This window comes from Egretta garzetta, unplaced genomic scaffold (genome assembly GCF_000687185.1).
Source record: "Egretta garzetta isolate BGI_Z169 unplaced genomic scaffold, ASM68718v1 scaffold545, whole genome shotgun sequence".
Taxonomy (NCBI): Eukaryota; Metazoa; Chordata; class Aves; order Pelecaniformes; family Ardeidae; genus Egretta; species Egretta garzetta.
In genome coordinates this window covers 374,462-395,154 of record NW_009259733.1, presented here as the reverse complement: position 1 = coordinate 395,154, position 20,693 = coordinate 374,462, and the positions used below count along the sequence as shown (strand labels likewise).

Sequence of the window (20,693 nt, the reverse complement as noted above, 5' to 3'; positions counted from 1 at the left end):
AGCAGGACAATTAATGTGCTTGTGGTTTTTTTCTTTGAATGCAGAGCAAGGTGGGGTAACAAAGAAAATACTCTCAGCCTTAAAACGACCTTTAGATTTTGCAGGCAAAACCGTTACTTTATATTTGCATGAAAATGACAGGTCCTTCAGAATCATGTAGTTTTCCTAGAAGAAAAACAAAAAGATCACATGCTGCAAATAGACCTGTAGAAAAAAAAAATAAAAACTGAAAAATAAGGTTGGCAGAAGATGAAAAGTTTTCTCCAATAAAATATTTTCCTGATATGCTTAACACATGCCAACATGGCTTTCACTCAGAGAACAAAGCAAACATTGCATATGCTATGATTATTTTCAGTAGCAAAATGTATTAGCATGGTATTTAGATATGTCCTTCAATTCTACAGCGTCCCTTTGCCATGCTGCATCAAAGCAACTGGCTTCTAACATTTAAAACCGTCTCTCTGACATAATAGCAATGGGACTAGCAATATGAGGATGTAAATGCTAATCGAATTAAATAAATATAAGGAAGCTGAGTTAAGCTGCTGTAAATGACAGGCTTCATCTACATTCAACTTTTTAAAAGCACATTCAAAGTCCAGCGTGGCATTATGGATCCATTTTCTTTCCGTTTCAGTACATTAACTACTTCTACCTTCTTATCAGGAAGAAAAGCTCCACAGCTGAACTACAAAGCACAATTCTCTGTTTAAAGACAATGACTGGAGAAGAAAACTTTACACAAAATGTAAGTGTCCTGCTAAATACTTACTGTCTAAAGTACTTTTGAAAATCACAGCCTGAAAGCTTCAGCACAAACATATATGAGAAAAAAATGTTTGTTTGGTTGGGTTTTTTTCTGGGAAAATGTCCAGTAATATCTTACTGGCTAAGGTCAAAAGTCTTTTTCTCCCTTTTAGGTCTTTACTTCCCTTCAGAATGACTAATTTCCAGTGTTCTTCTGCATAACTCTTGTTCTTAATCCCAAACTGGATTAATCTAACCTTCACTGAGAAGGTCATTTTTGATGGGACATAGAGGTTGAGCTGAGAATGGACTTGACTCCCCACCTTCCACCTTGTGGGAGAGTGCTCTAATAGGCTTGACTACTGCTTAAAATGGTGACAGGATAATTTTTATTTTTGTGACAGGGCCTAAATGCTCAACTCTGGAAACGTAAGGCCTTTATCTACCTTGACCTATCATATCCAGTACCAAACCTTTTGTAGCATCAACCTTCTTCTGTTTGCCTGTAAATATTTTCTTCCTCAAAAGAAACATGGAATTTCCCAACGTAGATTGGACCAATTACCATAAGATGATTGAGAGGCAATAAATTAACTAATCCCACAATGCATTTGGGCAGACGTACAAAGAATCTTTCCTGACCTCTAGAGGAAATAAACTTCTTAAATTTTAACTTTCTCCTATCTTCAATGCGCATAACTTGAAATATTGGCAGTGATCATAACATTATGTCACAATCATATTTTTAATCCACCCCTAATATTTGCTTTGCTGACCCCATGAAGCAGTAAATCTTACAAGCTAACAGCCTTCCGTTTGAGAAATGAAGTCTTTTGATTTACTCTACTTTTACATGCCATTAACTCCACTGAACTGATCCAGTAGTATAGGTCAGGGCAAGAAGGAAAGGTGAATTGTGATTTCTTCCATTTTCCATAACCCACTAAATCAATGGTGATGCACCAATCGCATTACTGTGTTGTTCAAATAATGTGTTACAGAGACGGATGACGCTAGATTGCCAACAAATTGAGTATGAAGAACTGCCACTGCAATATATATTTGGGCTGACATATACTTACATAGAACTTTTCTCCTTATCTGATATCTGTCCGACTTCCAGATTTAATGTCTAGTATTTTTCACCTACAGTCCTTTTTTCTTATTCTATTATTCTCCTCGGGGTTGTGAAACCCACCTGCATGTCTAAAAGAAAACCTAGTTTATTAATTACTATTATTACTGTTCAGTATTTGCACTGAGCTAGTCCTACAGTCGTAATTATAGATAAAGCTCCATGTTCTTTATGCAGTAGAAATATGTAAGTACCTAGCGAAGAAGTTTGTTTGCCTGCTCTTGTTTTCTGAGTAACAGCACTGACAAAAATAAATTATTTCAGCCCAGTGTGGATTTAAAAAAAAAAACAACCAACAACAAAACAAAACTCCAAACAGTCCAGATGCATCATTTTTATCTTCTCCTGAAGAGGAACATAAAAAAGAAACATCCTAACTTCTCTGTGAAATATGGTATAAAGCATTCTGTGTTATGTTACAGAACCATCCTTTCTCTTGCTGCTTAGAAACTATTCAGAGTCAAGCAGAAGGCTGAATGGAGACTTACATAAGTCAGCTCAGTTACTTTCCCAAGTCCTTTGGTGTTATTGTGTACACAGGACTCCAGTAACCAGTGGACTTGGAATTGATTCATGCTGATATCTAAATGATATAAAAAGAGAGGAAAAGACATATATTATAATTATGCTTTCACCATTGCAACTTTTCTGGCTTCTCTGGATAAAAATAGAAGGAGTTTTAAGTATTGTATAGCTGGTAGTTCCTCACTTGTTCCTAAGCATCCTTCAACAGAATGGAGAAAATATATACCTACGTAATTTAAACCTTATATCAGCTAATGGAGACAACTTTCAAAATAATGAATTGGCATTTTCAGATTTGTAAGCATATAGCTGACATTTTTTTAAAAATCAAGCATTTAAATTGAGCATTAAAAAAAAAATCTCATTGCTGCTAATTCTAAACATCCTGCAAATGATGGAAATGACTTTGTGTCAACTGCCTGTAACTGTTTATACTGTCAGAGCACTGCAAAACAGCTGCCTGGCACTGCTTGAGAAATCTTTGCCTGAAGACACGTGAAAATGTCTGTAAATCCCTGAGCTTTCTCCTTTCAGAATATATCATAAGACCTGTTCAGTATCTGTCCATTCTAGTCTTGACTCTTAGGAGTAATACCAAAGGCTTGAGTTTGCTCCCATTTAAGTCAACGATAAAACTTGTTGCAGTATCAATAGTACAAGCTTTTAACTAATTTCCAGCTCTTCCAGCTTCTTGTCTAATACTGATTGCATAACGAAGCAATAAAAAAGTAACATTCTTACTTCTCTATGGTACAAAGGGGAATAAAGAATTAGACAAAAGAAGAAAAACTCATCAGGTAGTGCGCATATGTCTTGTCATTTTTTCCTGGATTTAGTTCTCCTCTATCTTTATACAGTGGATGCAAAATTATGTCTGTTATTATTAATTAGCTTGGTATGACATAGCCACTAATGTCAAGTGCCTGATTGTGTGTTTCAGGAGGGAAAACAAATGTTTTTGATGCCTTACGGGCTGATCTGGCATTAGACTGCTATGAGCAATTTGGATGCAGAAGGGAAGGATTGTAAACTAAAGAGAAAATAAGTAGTGTCTGAAACTAGTTCAAATGGTATTCTGGTAGAAAGACTGATCAGAAGCTCCTTGAAATAGATTTTTGCAGCAGCTATCTTCATAACAACATGTATACTAAATATTTGTGTGATTTCTTTGGAAACCCAACTTTTTTTTTTTTTTTCAAAAAGAAATCTATAAAGAAATAACTTGCTGCCTTGTGATTGTTCCCTCTCTTTTAAAAATAAATAAAGAAATGGATGTGGTTTCACTTGCCTCTTAGTTGCTGGGCTTTCCCACTGAATTATTTCCTGACACTTGCCTGTGCCCCTCTCCTGGGACAAACAAACAAACCACCTAGCTTCTTGGGACCTGAAAACTTTGTGCTGCTATATTAATCATGCTATATTAACGAGCATCGAGAACTGTGTAAGACATACCTCGGGTAGGTCACTGAGTATCACTACATGGGCAACCAGGGAAAGACAAATCCCAAGCATCAAGAGCTTAGAACAGCTCAGCATCCAGATATATCAGTGTAGAGTTTTACTAAGCCTCTGTTCAGAAATGTAATTAAATAGGTTGTAACCCAAGATATTTGGTATTTCCAGCTCCTGGCACAGTAGGTTTCTGTTTAGATTTTATTGTAGCTCCACCTCCATTCCTTATGTGAGCTTCTGCTCTCAGGCAGTTCTTTTTTTCCTTCCTACTTCTCTCCTGAATTAGCAAACCCTTAGTAACCCATTTGTAAACAGCTGTGGTTTCTGATAACCTCCCTGTTTGAGCTAGACAATCAGGAAGAGATTAAGAAAAAATGACATTTCACTTCCTATCAACTTGGGCTGTAAACGTAGGATGAAGGTTTTTAATAAACATAATTTCATATTTTTTTTAATTTAAACAGAATTAACAAATGAATCGTATATTTGCTAGTGCTCACATCTGGTATTCTGATCACAACCTATATTGAAAAGACAGGGGAAAAAAGAATGTAAAAACAATTGATAACAAAGAAAACAATTTTCTGCTTTTAAAAGATCTATCCTGTCAGGGCCTAAAGCCAGAGTAATTTGGGTTGCAAAACTGAAAGATAATAGGGAAGCAGCTCCTACTTGAGACAGAATCTTTTTTAATAATAGGGAAAGGTGGGACATTTTGTGGTTAAATAAAGCTAGAAGCATGAAAAACTCCAAGTGTATGTGCATGCATGAAGTATGTACATTAAATAACAAGACTGGTTTAGAAATTATCTTTAAATTTTTTAAAAGCAAAAGAAGACAAGATGTATGGAATGATCTAAAAGGCCACATAAGAGACCTAAAAAAAAAAATTAAGATATGCATCTGTTTTATAAAGTTGCTCATAAAACTCATGGCCCTAGAGTTTCATTTTTATGCAACATTATACGTTTGATTTTGTGTTTACAGCACATGCAAAAGAAAAGCTTCTCCCAGCCTTCCTTTCAGCAATATACACTCTCCTAGTGAGATCTTTACTACAATTTTATTTAGATTTAGGGTTTCATCGGTCCGTTACAAACTCGGTGGTAGGTACCAGACAAGCGATCCAAGCTGCAGTCTAGCTGCATGTCAGCCACCACCACCAAAGCTAATGGTTCTGAATAAAGCCCAGCTGAAGTTAATACATTCTAACCCACAGCCACATCTTTTTCTGAAAAGCCATTCGAGTAGTCACTGTTAACAGAATATCCAGTATCTAATGGGACTGATTTTGGCCAGTTTTATCAGGAAGCTCTGCTATGCCTTCTAGGATAGGTACATAATACTGAAAAGAAACTGCCAGACTCCTTCAGTCTGGTTCTCTGATATTTCAGATGTCACATTATAAAGCCTTTTTTGTACATACTCAATCTCCCTCTTAATAGTTTGGAGTTTTCTTGATTCTGTACTTTGAATTGTAAGTCTTTATAAAGCTTTATAACTTCATTGTTCTCACAGTTAGGAAGTATAACACTTAATGCTTAACACTAAAAAGGCTGATGCTTCCACAAACAGCAAGTATTCATCTTTCCCAGAACTCAAAATATTTGTATAGAAACACTGAACTTGAAGGATATACTAAATCAACAAAATAACCATTCAAATAAGAACTCCTTAAAGGACTGTTACAGCAGACAGCTTATTCAAACAATTACTTTTATTCTCAAGCTTCTTTAAAAATAATAATAATTAAAAAAAAAAAAAAGAAAAAGCAAACCAGCACAATTACTTTAAAAATCCCTGTAAAATTCCTGTCAAGGACATGACCGTCAGATGCTCAAGTTAAAGATTTCTTGATGTTTCAGACAGCTGCAAAAAACTAATCCTCCCAAATAAATTAATAGCTAATGGTAATTATTTTGGCTATGATTTTTAAAGTACATTTTCTGAAGTATAAAATGAGTTCCTAGCCTTAAGAAAACATTCCTATACAGACATCACATGAACATGTTCTTAAAATTCCACATAAGCTTAGCTGTTTTACTGAACAAGGGTATGCAGCCAACCTTGTTGGACAGAAATCTTAAATCTTTAACTAGAAATGTATTGATCAGGGCATGCTCTAAAGCATGTGAAAAGATGTCTGTTTTGATTCCCTTCCTTCTATGTTCCACCCAAAAAAGCCTTTAACTCCACATGAGTATCTCCACAAAGCTATCTCTCTATCGATAGTGTTTATGAAGATGTTCTTTGACAGTTTTGTCTTCTTTCTCCCCTTCCCCAACCTGAACTCCTCAGTTCCATTTCAATAAAAATAAATCAATATATTTCAGAGGTTTTTTTGGGGGAAATGCACATTTGTTATGTAGCTTTAAGCTTTAAAAGCAGCTCAAAATCCCATTAATGCCAATGCCAAATACATATTTTTGCCACTTTGAAAATTTCAGGTTCATATGCACAATTTACGCATCTTAGATTTAAAAGCTTTGCTTGAAGTACTGCAACGTATCCTAAGTCACGGCTGCATGACGATTAATAGGAATACCCTAGGCCTACATTCTGCATTTGCTAAATCTCATCATCTCCCCACAGAATTTAAAGCTCAAGACCCATTCAAAAAGATCATCCAAACCAATACCAGGTAACTTTTCCTAGGTGGAATTTCTGGTTTAAATAGTTCCACAGTTTACCAAAAAACCCCTAAATATAAGAGTAATCCCTTTTTTTCATCTTTGCCAACATTTTCCACATTTCTGTTCTGCTGTGCATTTCCATTACTGCCAGCCATGTGAATACTTGCATCTAATGTGGTTTCTTTTTTTCTACCATGTTATTGCAGACAGCTCCTTTCTTTGCCTCAGATACTTTTTTCTGCTTTATATTACATTTATTGTTGCAGAAGGGTGCCAGCCTGACAATCATGAGGAACTGAAGTCTGCTTTGTAACTAGAAACCTGGCATAGCATAGGTAGGAACAGCAGTGAAGTTTGTTCACACAACCCAAGGCCACCAATATGACAACAACCTATTACCACTCCAAGAGACCAGGTAAACAGATTTAAGAGGTATATATTTCTTTGTATTCCTGTGATCCACAGCAAGAAAATTGTAGCAGACTGTTTTGGGCACAGGGGCTAGTTCTACCGCTGGTTTACTGGAGGTATTTAGGCAAAGAACTTCATGGCTCCTTACCTCTGTTCCACCTCTGTCAAGTGGTGATAACAGTGGTCTCTGCTGTAAAAGTATTTCAGCTCTAGAGTTGTATATTATTGTCTTTGATGGGTGGTTTTTGGATGATGGGTCTCTACAATTTGGTATAAAAATGCCAATTAATGCTAGCTGTGCCAATGCTATTATGAAGGCAACCAAATTACAAACATTTATTAGAAAGAAAAATCAAATGGGATTTGCTGGGAAACAAGACTTCAGAGCAGACATGTTCAACAACAGCAGGTCAAATCAAAGTTTAAATACAATAAAAATGTCTGGGTTCAATAAACACAGTAACATCAACCTGATTTCTGTATCGTGACAGCATTTGAAGTAACTAACAAGCAGTGTCTGATAGATTTTCCCATTAGAATAAAATATGGTAAAAAAGTAAAGATCATAAAATAAGACATACTTACATGAAAACCTTTACCTGGCAGCATAAAAGTATTAATTTAATATAAATAACAAGCATATGTCAAATGAGTATTTCAGTAAAAGGTGTTCTGTGGTTTTTGTCAAGCTACCTCAGCAAACTGACTCCCTCCAAAATACATACTTACAATTAATATGCTAACTGTATGTCCAAAGGAGTTGTTATCAAAGTTTGGAAGGTAGTTAGCCATATGTAAACCTGCTGTCTTCATTCAAACCTAAACTTTCTTCAAACAGAATGCCATAAGGAGATTGAAATTTCTGTGAAGCTATTCAGTAAGAAAGTTACTGAAAGAATTTGTTCTGCACGTAGATAGCCTTTGGATTTATTATATATAGTTACATCTGATATTTCATACAGCAAACTGCAATGATTATTTGTGACTGGCCACATGGTTTTTGTTTTTCTTCTCATACTGGGAGGTTGATCTTACAAGCTTCTGAGCACTCTGGCCCTGATTCAACAAAGCACTTAAGCATATGAACAGTCACGTTGACTTCAATAGTTAAGAGTAGCTAATGGATCAGGCCAGAAAGTTTAGTACCCACCAAGATCAAGACACTGATGACCATACAAACTATAGTTAAAAGACAGTCTTGAACATGCCTTTGATTGTCTTAGACTAACAGAAAGAAGGAAATATAGCAAAATTAAGTAATTTCCTTTCTAGAACATGTGTCTTGCAGCATTACTGCTCTAAAAATAGCCTACAGCAAGGGGTGAAGATTTTGTATTTAATATCACAGCACAGGGTGGAATCTGCTCAGGGTACATGAAGTGCATGCCTCAGCACCTACAAGCTTGATTAATTGCTCCTATGGCAAAATTATAGTATGATTTTGGGGAGCTCTGTATAAATCCTGTGTCAAACAACACACAATCGAGGATGAAAATTATCTATCTCGTATTGAATGGTGAAGCTGTGCTATGGTGAATGTAAAAGTAACAATGGTAGAAGGTGAAATTTATGATGCCTTACATAAAAAAAAAAATAATTTATCATCTCTGAAGTGCCCAAAGATGTGTACAAGTCAAAGGCTTCCTGAAGAAATGTTCCTGCCCTGTCTTCTTTCAGGATGCAACCCTGATACACCTTTACAACCATGGATCTAATACAACACAGCACTGCTTCCAACCCACCATTCTGGCAGAAGAATGAGCAGCAGTGTTTGCTCTGCAGCATAACCTGCCTGTATTTTCCCACCAAGAACTACTCTGCAAATAGGTGAGACTGAATATAATGAAGCGTCTTCTGCTCTCTCAGGCTTGCATTCATCTGCTTATCAGGCCACCATTCTTCTCCATGTCAACAGAGTTCTACAACATGCAAGTTCCCAAAACCACTTTTTCTGCTAAAACTCAGTTGCTGGAGAGGTCCTGAAAAATATGCAGGGAAGGCTGAAAAATAGGCAAAATCCAAGTGAATAAATGGAGCAGTATTATTTACTATTAGTTGCTTCAGTTTTGAAGACACAATTAGTATGAAGTGATCCACATGGTATTTATTGCACTGTAATAACAGCATGACTGAAGAACAGTTTCAGAAGGAATACTTCAGCATACTGCAAAGAAGCAAAATATGATCCCAGTCAGCACTTGATCATAACACCTATTTATTTCTTCACCTATTGGTTCAGGAGCCATTCTATGCCTCTCTGAATCATGCGTTTCTTGCCAACATTTGAAATCTGAAGCTAATGACAGGACAAGAAATAAAGACAGAATAACAAGTACTTAGGATACATAGGTAAACACAGTTTACCTTCAACTGCTGATCAAATGCTGCATTGATGTGCTAATGCACTGTGAGCCTCTCTGCACTCCTCTTTTCCCTGTAAAAGCTATGTCGTTGATGTGTTCTGTCTCAGGCTTTTTAGGCAAGTTCTCTTAAAAAAATTAAATGAAAACAGCTCTGGCTCTTTAGCTGCCTCTGCATTGATTCACCCAGTGGTATAAAAAAAGAAAAAAAACCCCAAAGTGTCAAATGTTTGGTTATGAAATTAATGGTATTCATGACACCTCTGAGAAAGAGAACTTTTTAATAATCACCTATTCAAGTAGTATGATTAAAATAAACAACAAACCCCTGAGTTGACATTTAAACTTCATTCAATAAACACTTCCTAACAGGGCAAACTACACTGTTTCCTGCTCTAACATGGAATATAAGCAGTACCATTTAAATCACAAAAATGTTGTTTCTCACATTATGCCATTTAAAACAAACTTTCTTTCTATAGAACACATTCTTTGTGTAATACAATGATAAGCCTTTCCAAAAATGATATTAACAATTGGTGTGTAATTTAAAGACAGGCCTGAGCCACAGTATTCGTGTCCATATCTAGACGTAGGAAGCCTTAAGGTTTAAATATGTTTATATTGAGAGATTTAAGTTTGGGATAATCTCTAAACCAGATTACCTCTACCCTCACTCCTTTTCCCACACAAACCATCCTATATAAAGTGAGTTCAACAAAATCTTATCCTGGTTTTCTGTTACAAGGAAATTTGCCATTTGTAAGCTCCATGTCTCACAATAGCTGCTTGTAGCCTGAATGGAAGCTTCCTACATTACTCCCTCATAGCCTTTCAAAAGGATCTAAGCATCCAAAAAATGAATTTAACGAAAAAGAAAAAAAAAACCAAAAAAACCCCAAGTCCAAGGCTCGCTATGGTTATACATTTATTGAAAATGTCGCTAGGTCCTCTATCATTAACTCTAGCCTTCTGTGTAACTTCGACAAATCTGGACATTAATTTAGGTGGGGAGGCTATACTGAGGGTATGATTTGTGAGTCCTTCCCAATTCCAGAGTCAAGGTACAGACCCAGCTTACCCCTAACTCTGCAGTGGAGAGGAGATGCAGAGACGCACCTGCTGCTTCCTTCTCTTTCATACCCTATGCAAAAGCTGAACGGGTGGGGTTGCACGCATGTACAATGTGCCACCAAGTTCCAAAACTAGATGTTCATGGTATGCATCATGGCATGCTAAGTCAGGATGTTGCTTTGCTGAACTGTTATTCATGAAGTTAATGGCATTAATATGCAGTTTTTAAATCTTCATTTTAAGACTCCTGAGTGTATGAGAAAAAGAGCAAAAAATGGTTAAATATCTATAAAATCATGTGCATACAGACAGGGTGAACAGAGCTTGACTGATTTCTGTTGTCTCCAATACATGAATTAGTATTCAAATGAAGCTAGAAGTGGCTTCGAAACAAATATGCGGTTCTTCATAGAACAAGCACTTAAAACTCTGGAACCCCATAACCCAGGATGTTTCGGATGCCCAAAATTTATGTGACCCTGATGAGACACTGGATATTATCATGGAAGAGAAATGCATCAAAAGTGAATAAATACAATGAAATCACTTTGGGCTCAGGAAATACCATGAACTAGAAGTTGTCTGAAGCTGGGACAATAATCTGCAGAAGTATCATTACATGCTTGCCCTATTCTTGTGTTCCTCTGGATTTGCTTTTGGCTGCTGACAAGAACACAATACCTGGTGGCATGGACCTTTGGTCTAGACTACTATGGATATTTTTATATGCAGTTTATGGTCACAGGAGTAAAAAGCAATTGTGTGTTTTCAGCTGCATGTATGTGACATCTTTAAATTTAGATTATAATTTCAGTGCCAGATACCCTTTTTTGGTGTCTTTCCCTCCAACTGTAGCTACTTATTCAAATAGTCCAGTTTCCTTTCCTGTCTGTAGGGCTTATGCAATTGATTTTATGGCCACCTTATACAATAGGCTAATTAAACAATATGGGTTAAAAAGAGGCATGTGGAGGAAAATTGACCCAATTTACAAGAGGACACTCATTAGTTTAAACCACTTCCACAACGCGCATGATGACTTGAGGCTGATACTTTAACCTACCCTGGATAGATTTGTAGGATCATAGAAAAGTTTAGGTTGGAAAAGACCTTTAAGATTATCAAGTCCAACCGTTAACCTAGCACTGCCAAGCTAAGGATCATAAGCTAAATATTTTGCTTCAGAACTTAGGCAGGCTAAGAGAGCACTCATGAGCAGTTATCACCCCACAGCTGGTGAAGGTATCTTGCTGAACTGCAGGACCTCAGTATCTTTTTGCTCACAGTAGGAGTGGTAGGATTGCTCCGGATGTGATAGTGTAAGACACTTCTTTGACTGAATATGACCCAGTGGTACAGCTTGGGGAAAGGAGGGGATGAATTGGATGGTGAAAAGCTTACCATTTTATCCCTCAGTTATTCAAAGTACCTAACAACAGACATTGCCATTGACAATTTCAGTGAGGCTATATATATATGCATATATATAAATTTCTGTCTTTGTTGTTAAAATAATTAACTTTATAGGTTGTGATAATATTCAAGAAGTAATAAGAAATGTAGAAAACTGTGTACTGCGTAGACAGATACGACTGAAGGAACACAAAGATGCTGGTTTTGAAAACATATTTTTTCCCAAAGAATTAAAAATCAGGTAAGAGTTTATTTATTAGTTGGCCAGTTAAGTTTTTCAATGCCTTGAAGTGAGTTATCTTGATAAATCATTTCATAATGTAATATTGAATGTGTATCTGCAGTCTGACCGCAGGTACCCATCCCACATAATGATGGTCTGTCTTTGGACTGCACTCATGGACCAGGTAATTTGCAATTACATTTCTATTTGATCTTTTAATGTAAGTTCAAAAGAAAACAAGCTTAAATTTGTATTCAGTTATTAAGTTTAAGAATGAAAAGAAGATTTCTTTTAAAATGCATAAATTAAGTAAAATTAAATCGACTTTCACAATTATTAAAGATGTTCTGGAGCACGATTCAGGTCATACTGAGGGCTTGTGAACAGCATGCATTATGCAAATTTTAAAACGAAGCAGTAATTGGGTCAACCATACAAAGTGTTAGAACTATTTTGATGAATGTTCTGAACCAAACCAGTCCAGTACAGCCACAATCTGCCTTCAGAAGACATCACTGGGTGTCTGCTAAGCAAAATCAGTCTTCTGTGCTGTCTGAGCTCTGGGACCACAGCAGGCAGTTCTGATTTGCCTTCCAATATTTGATTTCCTGGCAGACTTTGAATTAGTTCCAACTACATTCCTGGGATTAATCGTTGGATAGACTTGCCCTCAAGACTGTCATACCGAGAGCTTTAACCACCTACCCTGAAAGGTATGGAAGTTTGGAAGCCAGTGAAAGGCATTCAGTAATGGTTTTCTGTTGTTCCTGTGGAAACATGAAGAAATGCACTAAATTGTGCCTTTGAAAAGACTCCCCTCTATTGTCCCATTTACAGGGGAGACACCACTGAGGTTGCCCCTATTGTAAATGTGATTATAAAACTTACAGCAGTGGGATAACAAAAAATTTATTCCTGGAACTACATTAGGCCCATGTAAGACAAAGTTAGGGAGGAGTAGGAATCACACAGAGGATACTTCTGACAGGATGTTCTTTCAGCTCTGGAATAATTTCCCACAACAGTTGAAGCTGACAGCATTACCTACCTCCCCAGGCATGATGCTGGGGAAGCCCGTAGGATACAGGCATCTGAGCCAGCTGCAGCGCATGTGGAAAGGCAAAATTATGCAATGCCTACTGGTGAATTTCTACAGAGTTGATCTAGTCGAAGATTCCTGTGCTTGGGGCCAGCTTTACTAATTAAATCCTTAAATACAATTGCACATTATGTGTACCCACACAATCAGCCTCTGCTGAGCCAATGTCCCTGTATTTGCATAGAAATATGAGGGAAATATATTGGTATATAGTTCACTATAATTAACAGTGAGGTCTTCTTGTTGAAAGAGCCATCTGGACTGCATTGATACCTTCAAGTACAAATATTTTACTGCTTAAATATCTATAATTAGAAAATGGCCAGCTGCTCAAACACTGATCTTCCTAGTGCAACAGTTAGCACCAAACTAAATAATTCCTTAGTGTTAAGCAACTACTGCTGAATTTTTTACAATAACAGCTAGAAACTCCAACTGGCATTGAAGGGTTTAATTAGCTTCAATGGCACTAGTTCTGTGAGAAAGGACCATAGGATAACACGCGAAAAGCTTTCAATTATTTTAAAACCTGCCACATGAAATATCTTATTGCAAACAAAGAGTCAGCACATACAGTCACTTCATTTATCTCCCTGAACTAAGTGAAAGTTAATTTTGTTTTCCTAAGATCTGGTTTTAAAAGCATTCATGGCAGCTTTCTGTTTGCTTTGCCTTGCCTTGCATTTTATTCTTCCCTGTAATTTAATTCATTATTCTTGTTTGGTTGATTTATCAGACAATGGAGGATTCTTTGCCTCTCCCTGCCTTAAGTGTTCTTTTTTTTTCTGCTTTAGCATTTACCAGAAACACAAAGAAAGAAGCCTGAAGCCAAGTCTTAATGCATTTTAAATATTTGTCTTTTTAAGCAAAACCAAGGGGCAGATATATTGATTTTGAATATCTAGAAGTTCTTTAAACGTTTAATTTAAACAGGGGGTGCAAATGCTCATAGACTTCATTCAAAGTAAAGTGAAGGAAACTAAACCTTTACCTGAGCGAGGAGAGTTATATTATACTAAAATACCAGGCACTAAGAAAACAGTAGAGAAGGCAAAGTAATGGGTTAGAAAATATTATTGTGACATGTTGCTTTGGAAAGAAATCATCACACTAAATTAGATTCTATATTTTCATGTGTTATAATTATTGCAGCAAGTGATGAGAATTGATGCAGTGATCTCTTAAAGAATATTTTTTTTCCTTCTGTCTATGGGAAGTATTTTATTTTCATACCCTTAAGATACACAAATTTGCAGCAACTTGAAGGCTTTTCAGCTGAAGTCCAAAACCTCAGCTCTCTAGTTGCCAAACCACTGAGGAACAGAGGAAACATAAGGATCTTTTTATTTTCACACTTTCAGTCTTGATTACTGCACAAGATACTGAGGATCTTAATTGTTCCAAGTAGCTAATCCTTTTAAGTAGGGGGTTCAGAGTGCATCATTCTTAGTAATGGATGGTACTCTATGACTCCAGCACCAAGGAGTTAAAAGTGATTTAGTTAAGCTGATCCCACTATTTGACACAAATCACACATAATTTCTAATTTCTCACAGTCAAGATGGCCAAAAAATCTGGCCACAAGCAAGTTCTTTTCATTTACAAAAGTGGAATTCATGCTGTTTAAGGAATGTACTGTGTTTCTCTAATCCCGGGCCTAAGTCAGATGCAGCAAGTGAAAGACATTTTCTTCTTTCAGAAAGAAGTTATTGTATTCATATAATCACAATATGCTTTTGTGATGACTCTCTCTAGCAAAATTATGTGCCTTCGCTAAGCACCTTGTGCTGTTTAAAGTGTGGAGTTATTTTTGCTAGCGTACATCCTGAAGTAGTTATTATTGCCATCATACCGAAGCATTCAAACTGAAAGATTATTTCAGAAAGAGATTTATTTTAATGTAAAGTCCAGATCCTACATTCCATTCATGCCTCATGCTTACTGAAGCTAATGGGACTTAAGGAATGACTCTTGAAGAACAGGCCTAAATAAGTCTTTCCTGCTACCAAACTAGGGTGTATTATGAAGCATGGAAATAGGATCTTCCATCCACTTACTCAGACTATTTAACTCAAATACTGTGTTCAGTGTCTGAGTATCAATAAGCAATCAATTCTCTTCTGTGTAATAAAGCCAGTTCAGTAACAGTTTGCAACACCGCCTCTTATTACAGCTGTTGTACAGGGTAGAGGTCTGATAAATTCTATCCAGAGGGATGATATAAAACCAAGAGCTTCAGCCCTGATGTCATCATTGTGGTCTTTCACTGGCTTCCTAGAGGCACATCTGTGAATGACACTGAGGAATACATCTTCTTCTTAGTAATGGAAGGACTATCTTTGAATGTCAAGAGACATCGCCACACGTTCTGGAAATCCTAAGGTACATTGCAATAAATTGCTAGATGGCCTCTGCAGCCTGATATTCATAAAGGACAAATTCCCTGTCATTCAGAAAACAATAACAAGATCTGTTAAAGGGCCTTACAGATAGGACTGAACAACTTGATTTAACTTCAGAGTTCTACTTTGAGCAGATGGTTGGACCAGCTGACATCCAGAGGTCCCTTCCAACTATTTAACTCATTCTGTGATCCTGTTCTATTTTGCACTTTTTAGAGAGAGTAAAATGGTTCAAATTCAAAAGCAAATCAATTTCTCAGCTAATTAAGGGACCGATGAAAGTAAAGTAATAATCTAAAACAACCTTAGGAACACGTCTGTGTTTCTTAAGTGTTCTGAGACTGTAAGAAATCCACACAAGCCTTTCTTTCTGTTTGTTTCTGTAATCTGTGATGCTACAGTGTTGGGAGGCAGTACAAAACTCTTCTATAGAGCCATCTTGGTTTTGGACAGAATTAAAGAAAAAAAAATCTCAGGTCTAAGTAAAATGGTAGGGCCACCGAATTCAGGAATACAACAAAAAATTCTGAGCAGCTATTACTATAGAAAATGAGTAACATTCTTACAAAGTGAAAGACTGCTGGTTTAGTAGTTGTTGAAGTTTTTATTAGAGATAAACCGCACTCTGTATCAACATATCATATTGGTTTTAAATGTCTTCGCCTTAAAAAAATCCAAATTCTAAATAATGCATTTATTTCATCGCCACTGCAACCATCACCTATTAGGACCATGAAATCCACCACAGAAAGTATAAAAAACCTTGAAAATCAAATCAGACAAAGCAAAGATTGCTACAAACAATTGCAATTTTGCTTAATTTACAAATGTCCAACATATTCAAGCTTGAGATTGGTATTTCTTGAATTATTTTTTATGTCATGGAAACCCTTATCATTATCAATATACTTATTTCACATGGTTTCATGATTTTTTTTTTAATTTTTATTTGTTTTAAAGTCACACATCCTAACTTAGGACTATAGAATGGCTGTGTTCCTGTACCAAAAAAAGTGTTGTTTTTAATAGCGAACTACAAAATACTGGGAACATTAGAGCAATCAACAGGGACTCCTGCTTTCAGCCACCACGTAGAAGACAAAAAGGTCAATTCCCTGTCAGGAAGGATTTGAACTCTGATTGCCTATCTGCAATGAAAATAGCCTAGACGCTAAGCTATGGAGTAGGCTGAGGGAAATTCTCTCTCGGTATTTCCTATTATAGTTGCTGCACTCTTATATACCTCCTACAACTCCCTAAATACGACTTGAGACAGCAGAGTTCATAAAGGAGAAAGAGGTGTGGGTGCAGTTCCCAACACAGCTGGCTCCAGTAACTGCTGTCTTTCATAAAGGCAAGACACAGCCAGTACGCTTCTCCTGCTGTGTTCCTTGCACAGTGAAAAAGACTTGCTCTGCAGTAAATTGTCACTAGTTAATTTAAGTCAGTACCTCACCCATGTACTATGTAACCTCCAAACTCCTGCAAGAGCTTATAGAAGCTGCTAGTTTCTCACGAGCAGGTAACTGGTTATATTTCAGTTCCACATGAGGCAATGGCTCCTGCTGAGTTATTACATATGTTGTCACTCAGAACACAGATATTTTCTTTTTAAAAAAGAAAAGAAAAAAGTAAATATGACAAACTGCCATATTCTGCTCCTTGTTTCAGACCTTTGCTATCACTGTTCATTACATGAGAAAAATGAAGGCAACTTCCACTGCATGGCTGGGGCATATACCCAAACACCCCAGTGCATGGGACAGAGCTTGCTCCCACCACACGACCACAATGGACCTCTGGGTGTCCACCTTGTGTAAGTGGATGTACACAGATTCACACAAGATGAGTCAGCTGTACAGTCGGCAATTCAGGAACTCAACTGGTCCATCCCTGGCACATGGTGACAGTATGCAAATCCATGTCATTTCTAACATATCCTTGCCATATCTTTATTTGAAGATCTCCAAGTGTGGAGATGACATCACTTCCAAACATTTCCAAGTTATAAAATAATCCCTGACTTCATTTAAACTTAATTACCTCTTGTCTCAGCTACTATGAGAATGCTGACTACCTTATTTCTTTTTACAGGCATTTATAAATTTTACTACAAATTATGGGTATGTAACGGTGTGGAATTCAGCTCCAGATTTGTCAGCATTTAAGTAACTAGGTTGTAACATCTACTTACAAGCTCAATATTTAAGTTACCATTATAATTAGTGGACACCTAGTTCAAGATATCTACTTAGGAACAAGATGAATATTGCTGTACTGGTCATGATTTTTCCTCCATTAATAGTAACAGTGAATTTGGAAAACTACTTGAAAGTGAATTTCACTAACGGTGCTGGCATGTGGGAGACATTATAGTCTCCTCATCTTTGAATCCTGTCCCTTAATTTTTCCAGTTCAAACTGCTCAGAGTTGAACCTCATCTCACGGAGAGATGTTAGGCATCTCTAAACCTTCTAAAAATTAATTGTCTAGGCTCCCTTCTGTACTCAGTAAGGAAGAGAGGCATCTCCAGATTATGATTCAGCTTCTGTGTGGGATGAATTTCTTCAGAAGTCACCTGCTTTTCTTTTTTGACTATAAAAGGAGCTTGGACATTGACTTGACATCTCACTTCCAGAAGGCTAAAGCTTAAAGTGATCAGTCCCAAGCTCGGAACATATAAATCTCACTTTGGATAACCAAAGTGTAACCTAGCTATTGTTAGGTAAACTTAGTATTCACAATTAAAAATTTCTCAACTTTTACTTAAACTTGAAACTATTCCAGCTTTCCATGAAGTTAGGCAAAAATGAAATATAATGGGAAAAGCTAAAAAAAAAAAAATAAGCTAGCATAGCCAAGAGAGGGACAAACACTGAAAATGTGTATGTAGTCAGGCTGAGCCAAAGCTTGCAGATTTTATGGAGGAATAAGCATTTGATTTGAAAGTATTTGATATAGCAGGTCTAGAAGGGTAACCATTCAAACAGGCAGGCAAAAGATACCTCTCAATCCACACCATCCTGTGTGGATAATAGATTCTTATGTTGCATAGCATAATTGAATACTCATACAGCCTTTCCTCATTCAGGGTGGTGCTGCATACACCTAAACCCAAAAGAACTTAAATATTTCTAAAACTCTTTGAAAAACTCCAGAAGAAAAGGTGATTATCTATTTTGTAGCCCTTTATTTCAAACACAAAAACTGAATGGATTTTATACATGTGCGACTGCTACACATGTAATTTCTCCAAGTTGCAACGCTAACAGAGTTAGCGCAATTTCAAACAACAGCATATCTACCTGTTATGGCTAAGCTGGAGCAATGTGTACCAACCTATATGCACCTAGAGGGCAAGAAAGGAAAATCCCTTTTTTGATTTCAGAATCTGATTAGACACTTAACATTTATGGCATTTTCCTTCAGACTGGAAGACTTAATATAAAATTGTTGTTAAGAGTTTTCTGAAAAACAGAAGGGTGCATGCAGCCTAGCTGAAAACCAACTTAAAGATTTTTCCAGTGGTTGTGGCCAACTGTTCATCTTGTTCTAAATCAAGGTGACTGATAAAGTTTGGCATAAAGCCTATTGGGGCCTTAACATGAGCCAGTATAACTACAGTTTAGTTTTTGTGACACCACTGCATGATACCCATATACATTCATTTCCTGACTCAGTTCTCAACTGACAAAGTCCAACAAATGATACTTGCAGTGGCATCAAAAGAAAATCTGCCTGGGAACTGTACGTGCTTGAGACGCTCCAACTGCTCTCCAAGAGACAACATTCATAGCCACAAAAGCTCTGTTGAACATAAAGCCAAATTCTGTTTTCCTATTTAAAACTTTACAGAAGCAATTTCCAGCAAACTAAAAATTATCTCGGCTCTGGGAAGATTCAGTGTCCCTAGATGACTGACTGACTAATTTCTGGATAGCTGTTTCATGTAATTTCCCTATCCCAGACATGTACACATCCATAACATAAAGAGGAGAGGCAATGTTTCACTCTCACTTGAAGGTGAGGGGATGGGTGTAGAATTTAACTTCCAATGATTGTACATGGTTCATTATATTATATCAGTGTTCTACAACTCTGAGGCAGATGATGGGAGTTCCTCCTTAGAAAATATAGCAAAATAAAAATTTGACAAACCTGTCTTCTTCCAGTAGACTTTGACCTGAAGTTGATTGTCCTGATAGAAAGGAGTTCCAATTTTAAGAAAACGAGTGGGTTTTCTTCTTTGAAATGTTGGGTAAGGATCTACCAGTCCTTTCTGTGGTTTCCCAGCAGAAGATGTCTGTTCCTCTGCAATACACAGAACAATCAGTAATTATTTATTTAAGTACAGTGCCTTATAATGACTATGTTAACAGTGCTGAAATTCAGAAAATAATACTATCTTTAATCCAAAAGATCTTATTTCAATATCTTACCTAAATGAAATTACTATAAAGAACAAACTGTCCATAATGGTTGAAAAGCATATCACTTGTTTGAAATTCAGTAAAAAAAATATTTTGGACAGAGAGAGAAAAAGATAAATACATTTTAATATGAAGATACTCTGTAAATTTTCAAAATAACAATAAGGGAAGGGAGTGTATTTATGTCCCCAGGAACAAGAAATGTTCATACACTGACTTTTTAAACAGGTGTAGTACCTAGCAATAGTTCTGTATAATCATTCATGGTCTTTGTATTTGTGCAGTGTTTGAATATACACAAAACCCAAGGATGGCATTGAGTGTAATCCACAGAGTGCCACATGTGGTTATTATATCAAAGTAAGTATAGTCCTTTGGTATGCTATATAAGAACACTCTGGTCAGATTAAGGATATTTCTTGCCCACATTTCTTGCCCACTTTCCTGTTTCCAACAGTGCACAGTGAATGCTTAGGAAAACATTGTAAGAGCAGAATTAACTTTGAGTGATTCCCTTGGTGTTATGTGCCTAGCTTCCAACTAGCAATGGTAAGGGGATGTCCTTCACCAAGCATTTAGTTTGGCAAGAGTTCATCAACATTTAGCAGGGTTGACAGTATTTCTAGATATTTTCAGTTGAAAAGCCAGCAATGCTGATTCAAACTGCATTTTCATGGCACACTTGCAAATACATCAGTTCAGATTAAGAGGACAATATTTGCATCGGATTAACAAAAAAAGCTGTATTTGATTCAGTAATACACCTAAATGAAAAGTAAAGATTCT

The 20,693-nt window shown here is 36.6% G+C and overlaps 1 protein-coding gene across 1 annotated transcript in view; it reads right to left on the bottom strand.

The window, feature by feature from the left end:
• The window catches only part of ANOS1 (anosmin 1), a 126,836-nt gene that overhangs the window by 5,046 nt on the left and 101,097 nt on the right, over window positions 1-20,693 (bottom strand). The window contains exons 9-11 of the mRNA XM_009639485.2: window positions 19,636-19,788; window positions 2,374-2,468; window positions 1-165 (exon numbers count right to left, since the gene is read on the bottom strand). The exon at window positions 1-165 is cut by the window's left edge and continues 4 nt beyond it. Coding sequence (XP_009637780.1) covers window positions 1-165; window positions 2,374-2,468; window positions 19,636-19,788 — 413 coding nt within the window. The remainder of the gene's footprint in view (window positions 166-2,373; window positions 2,469-19,635; window positions 19,789-20,693) is intronic.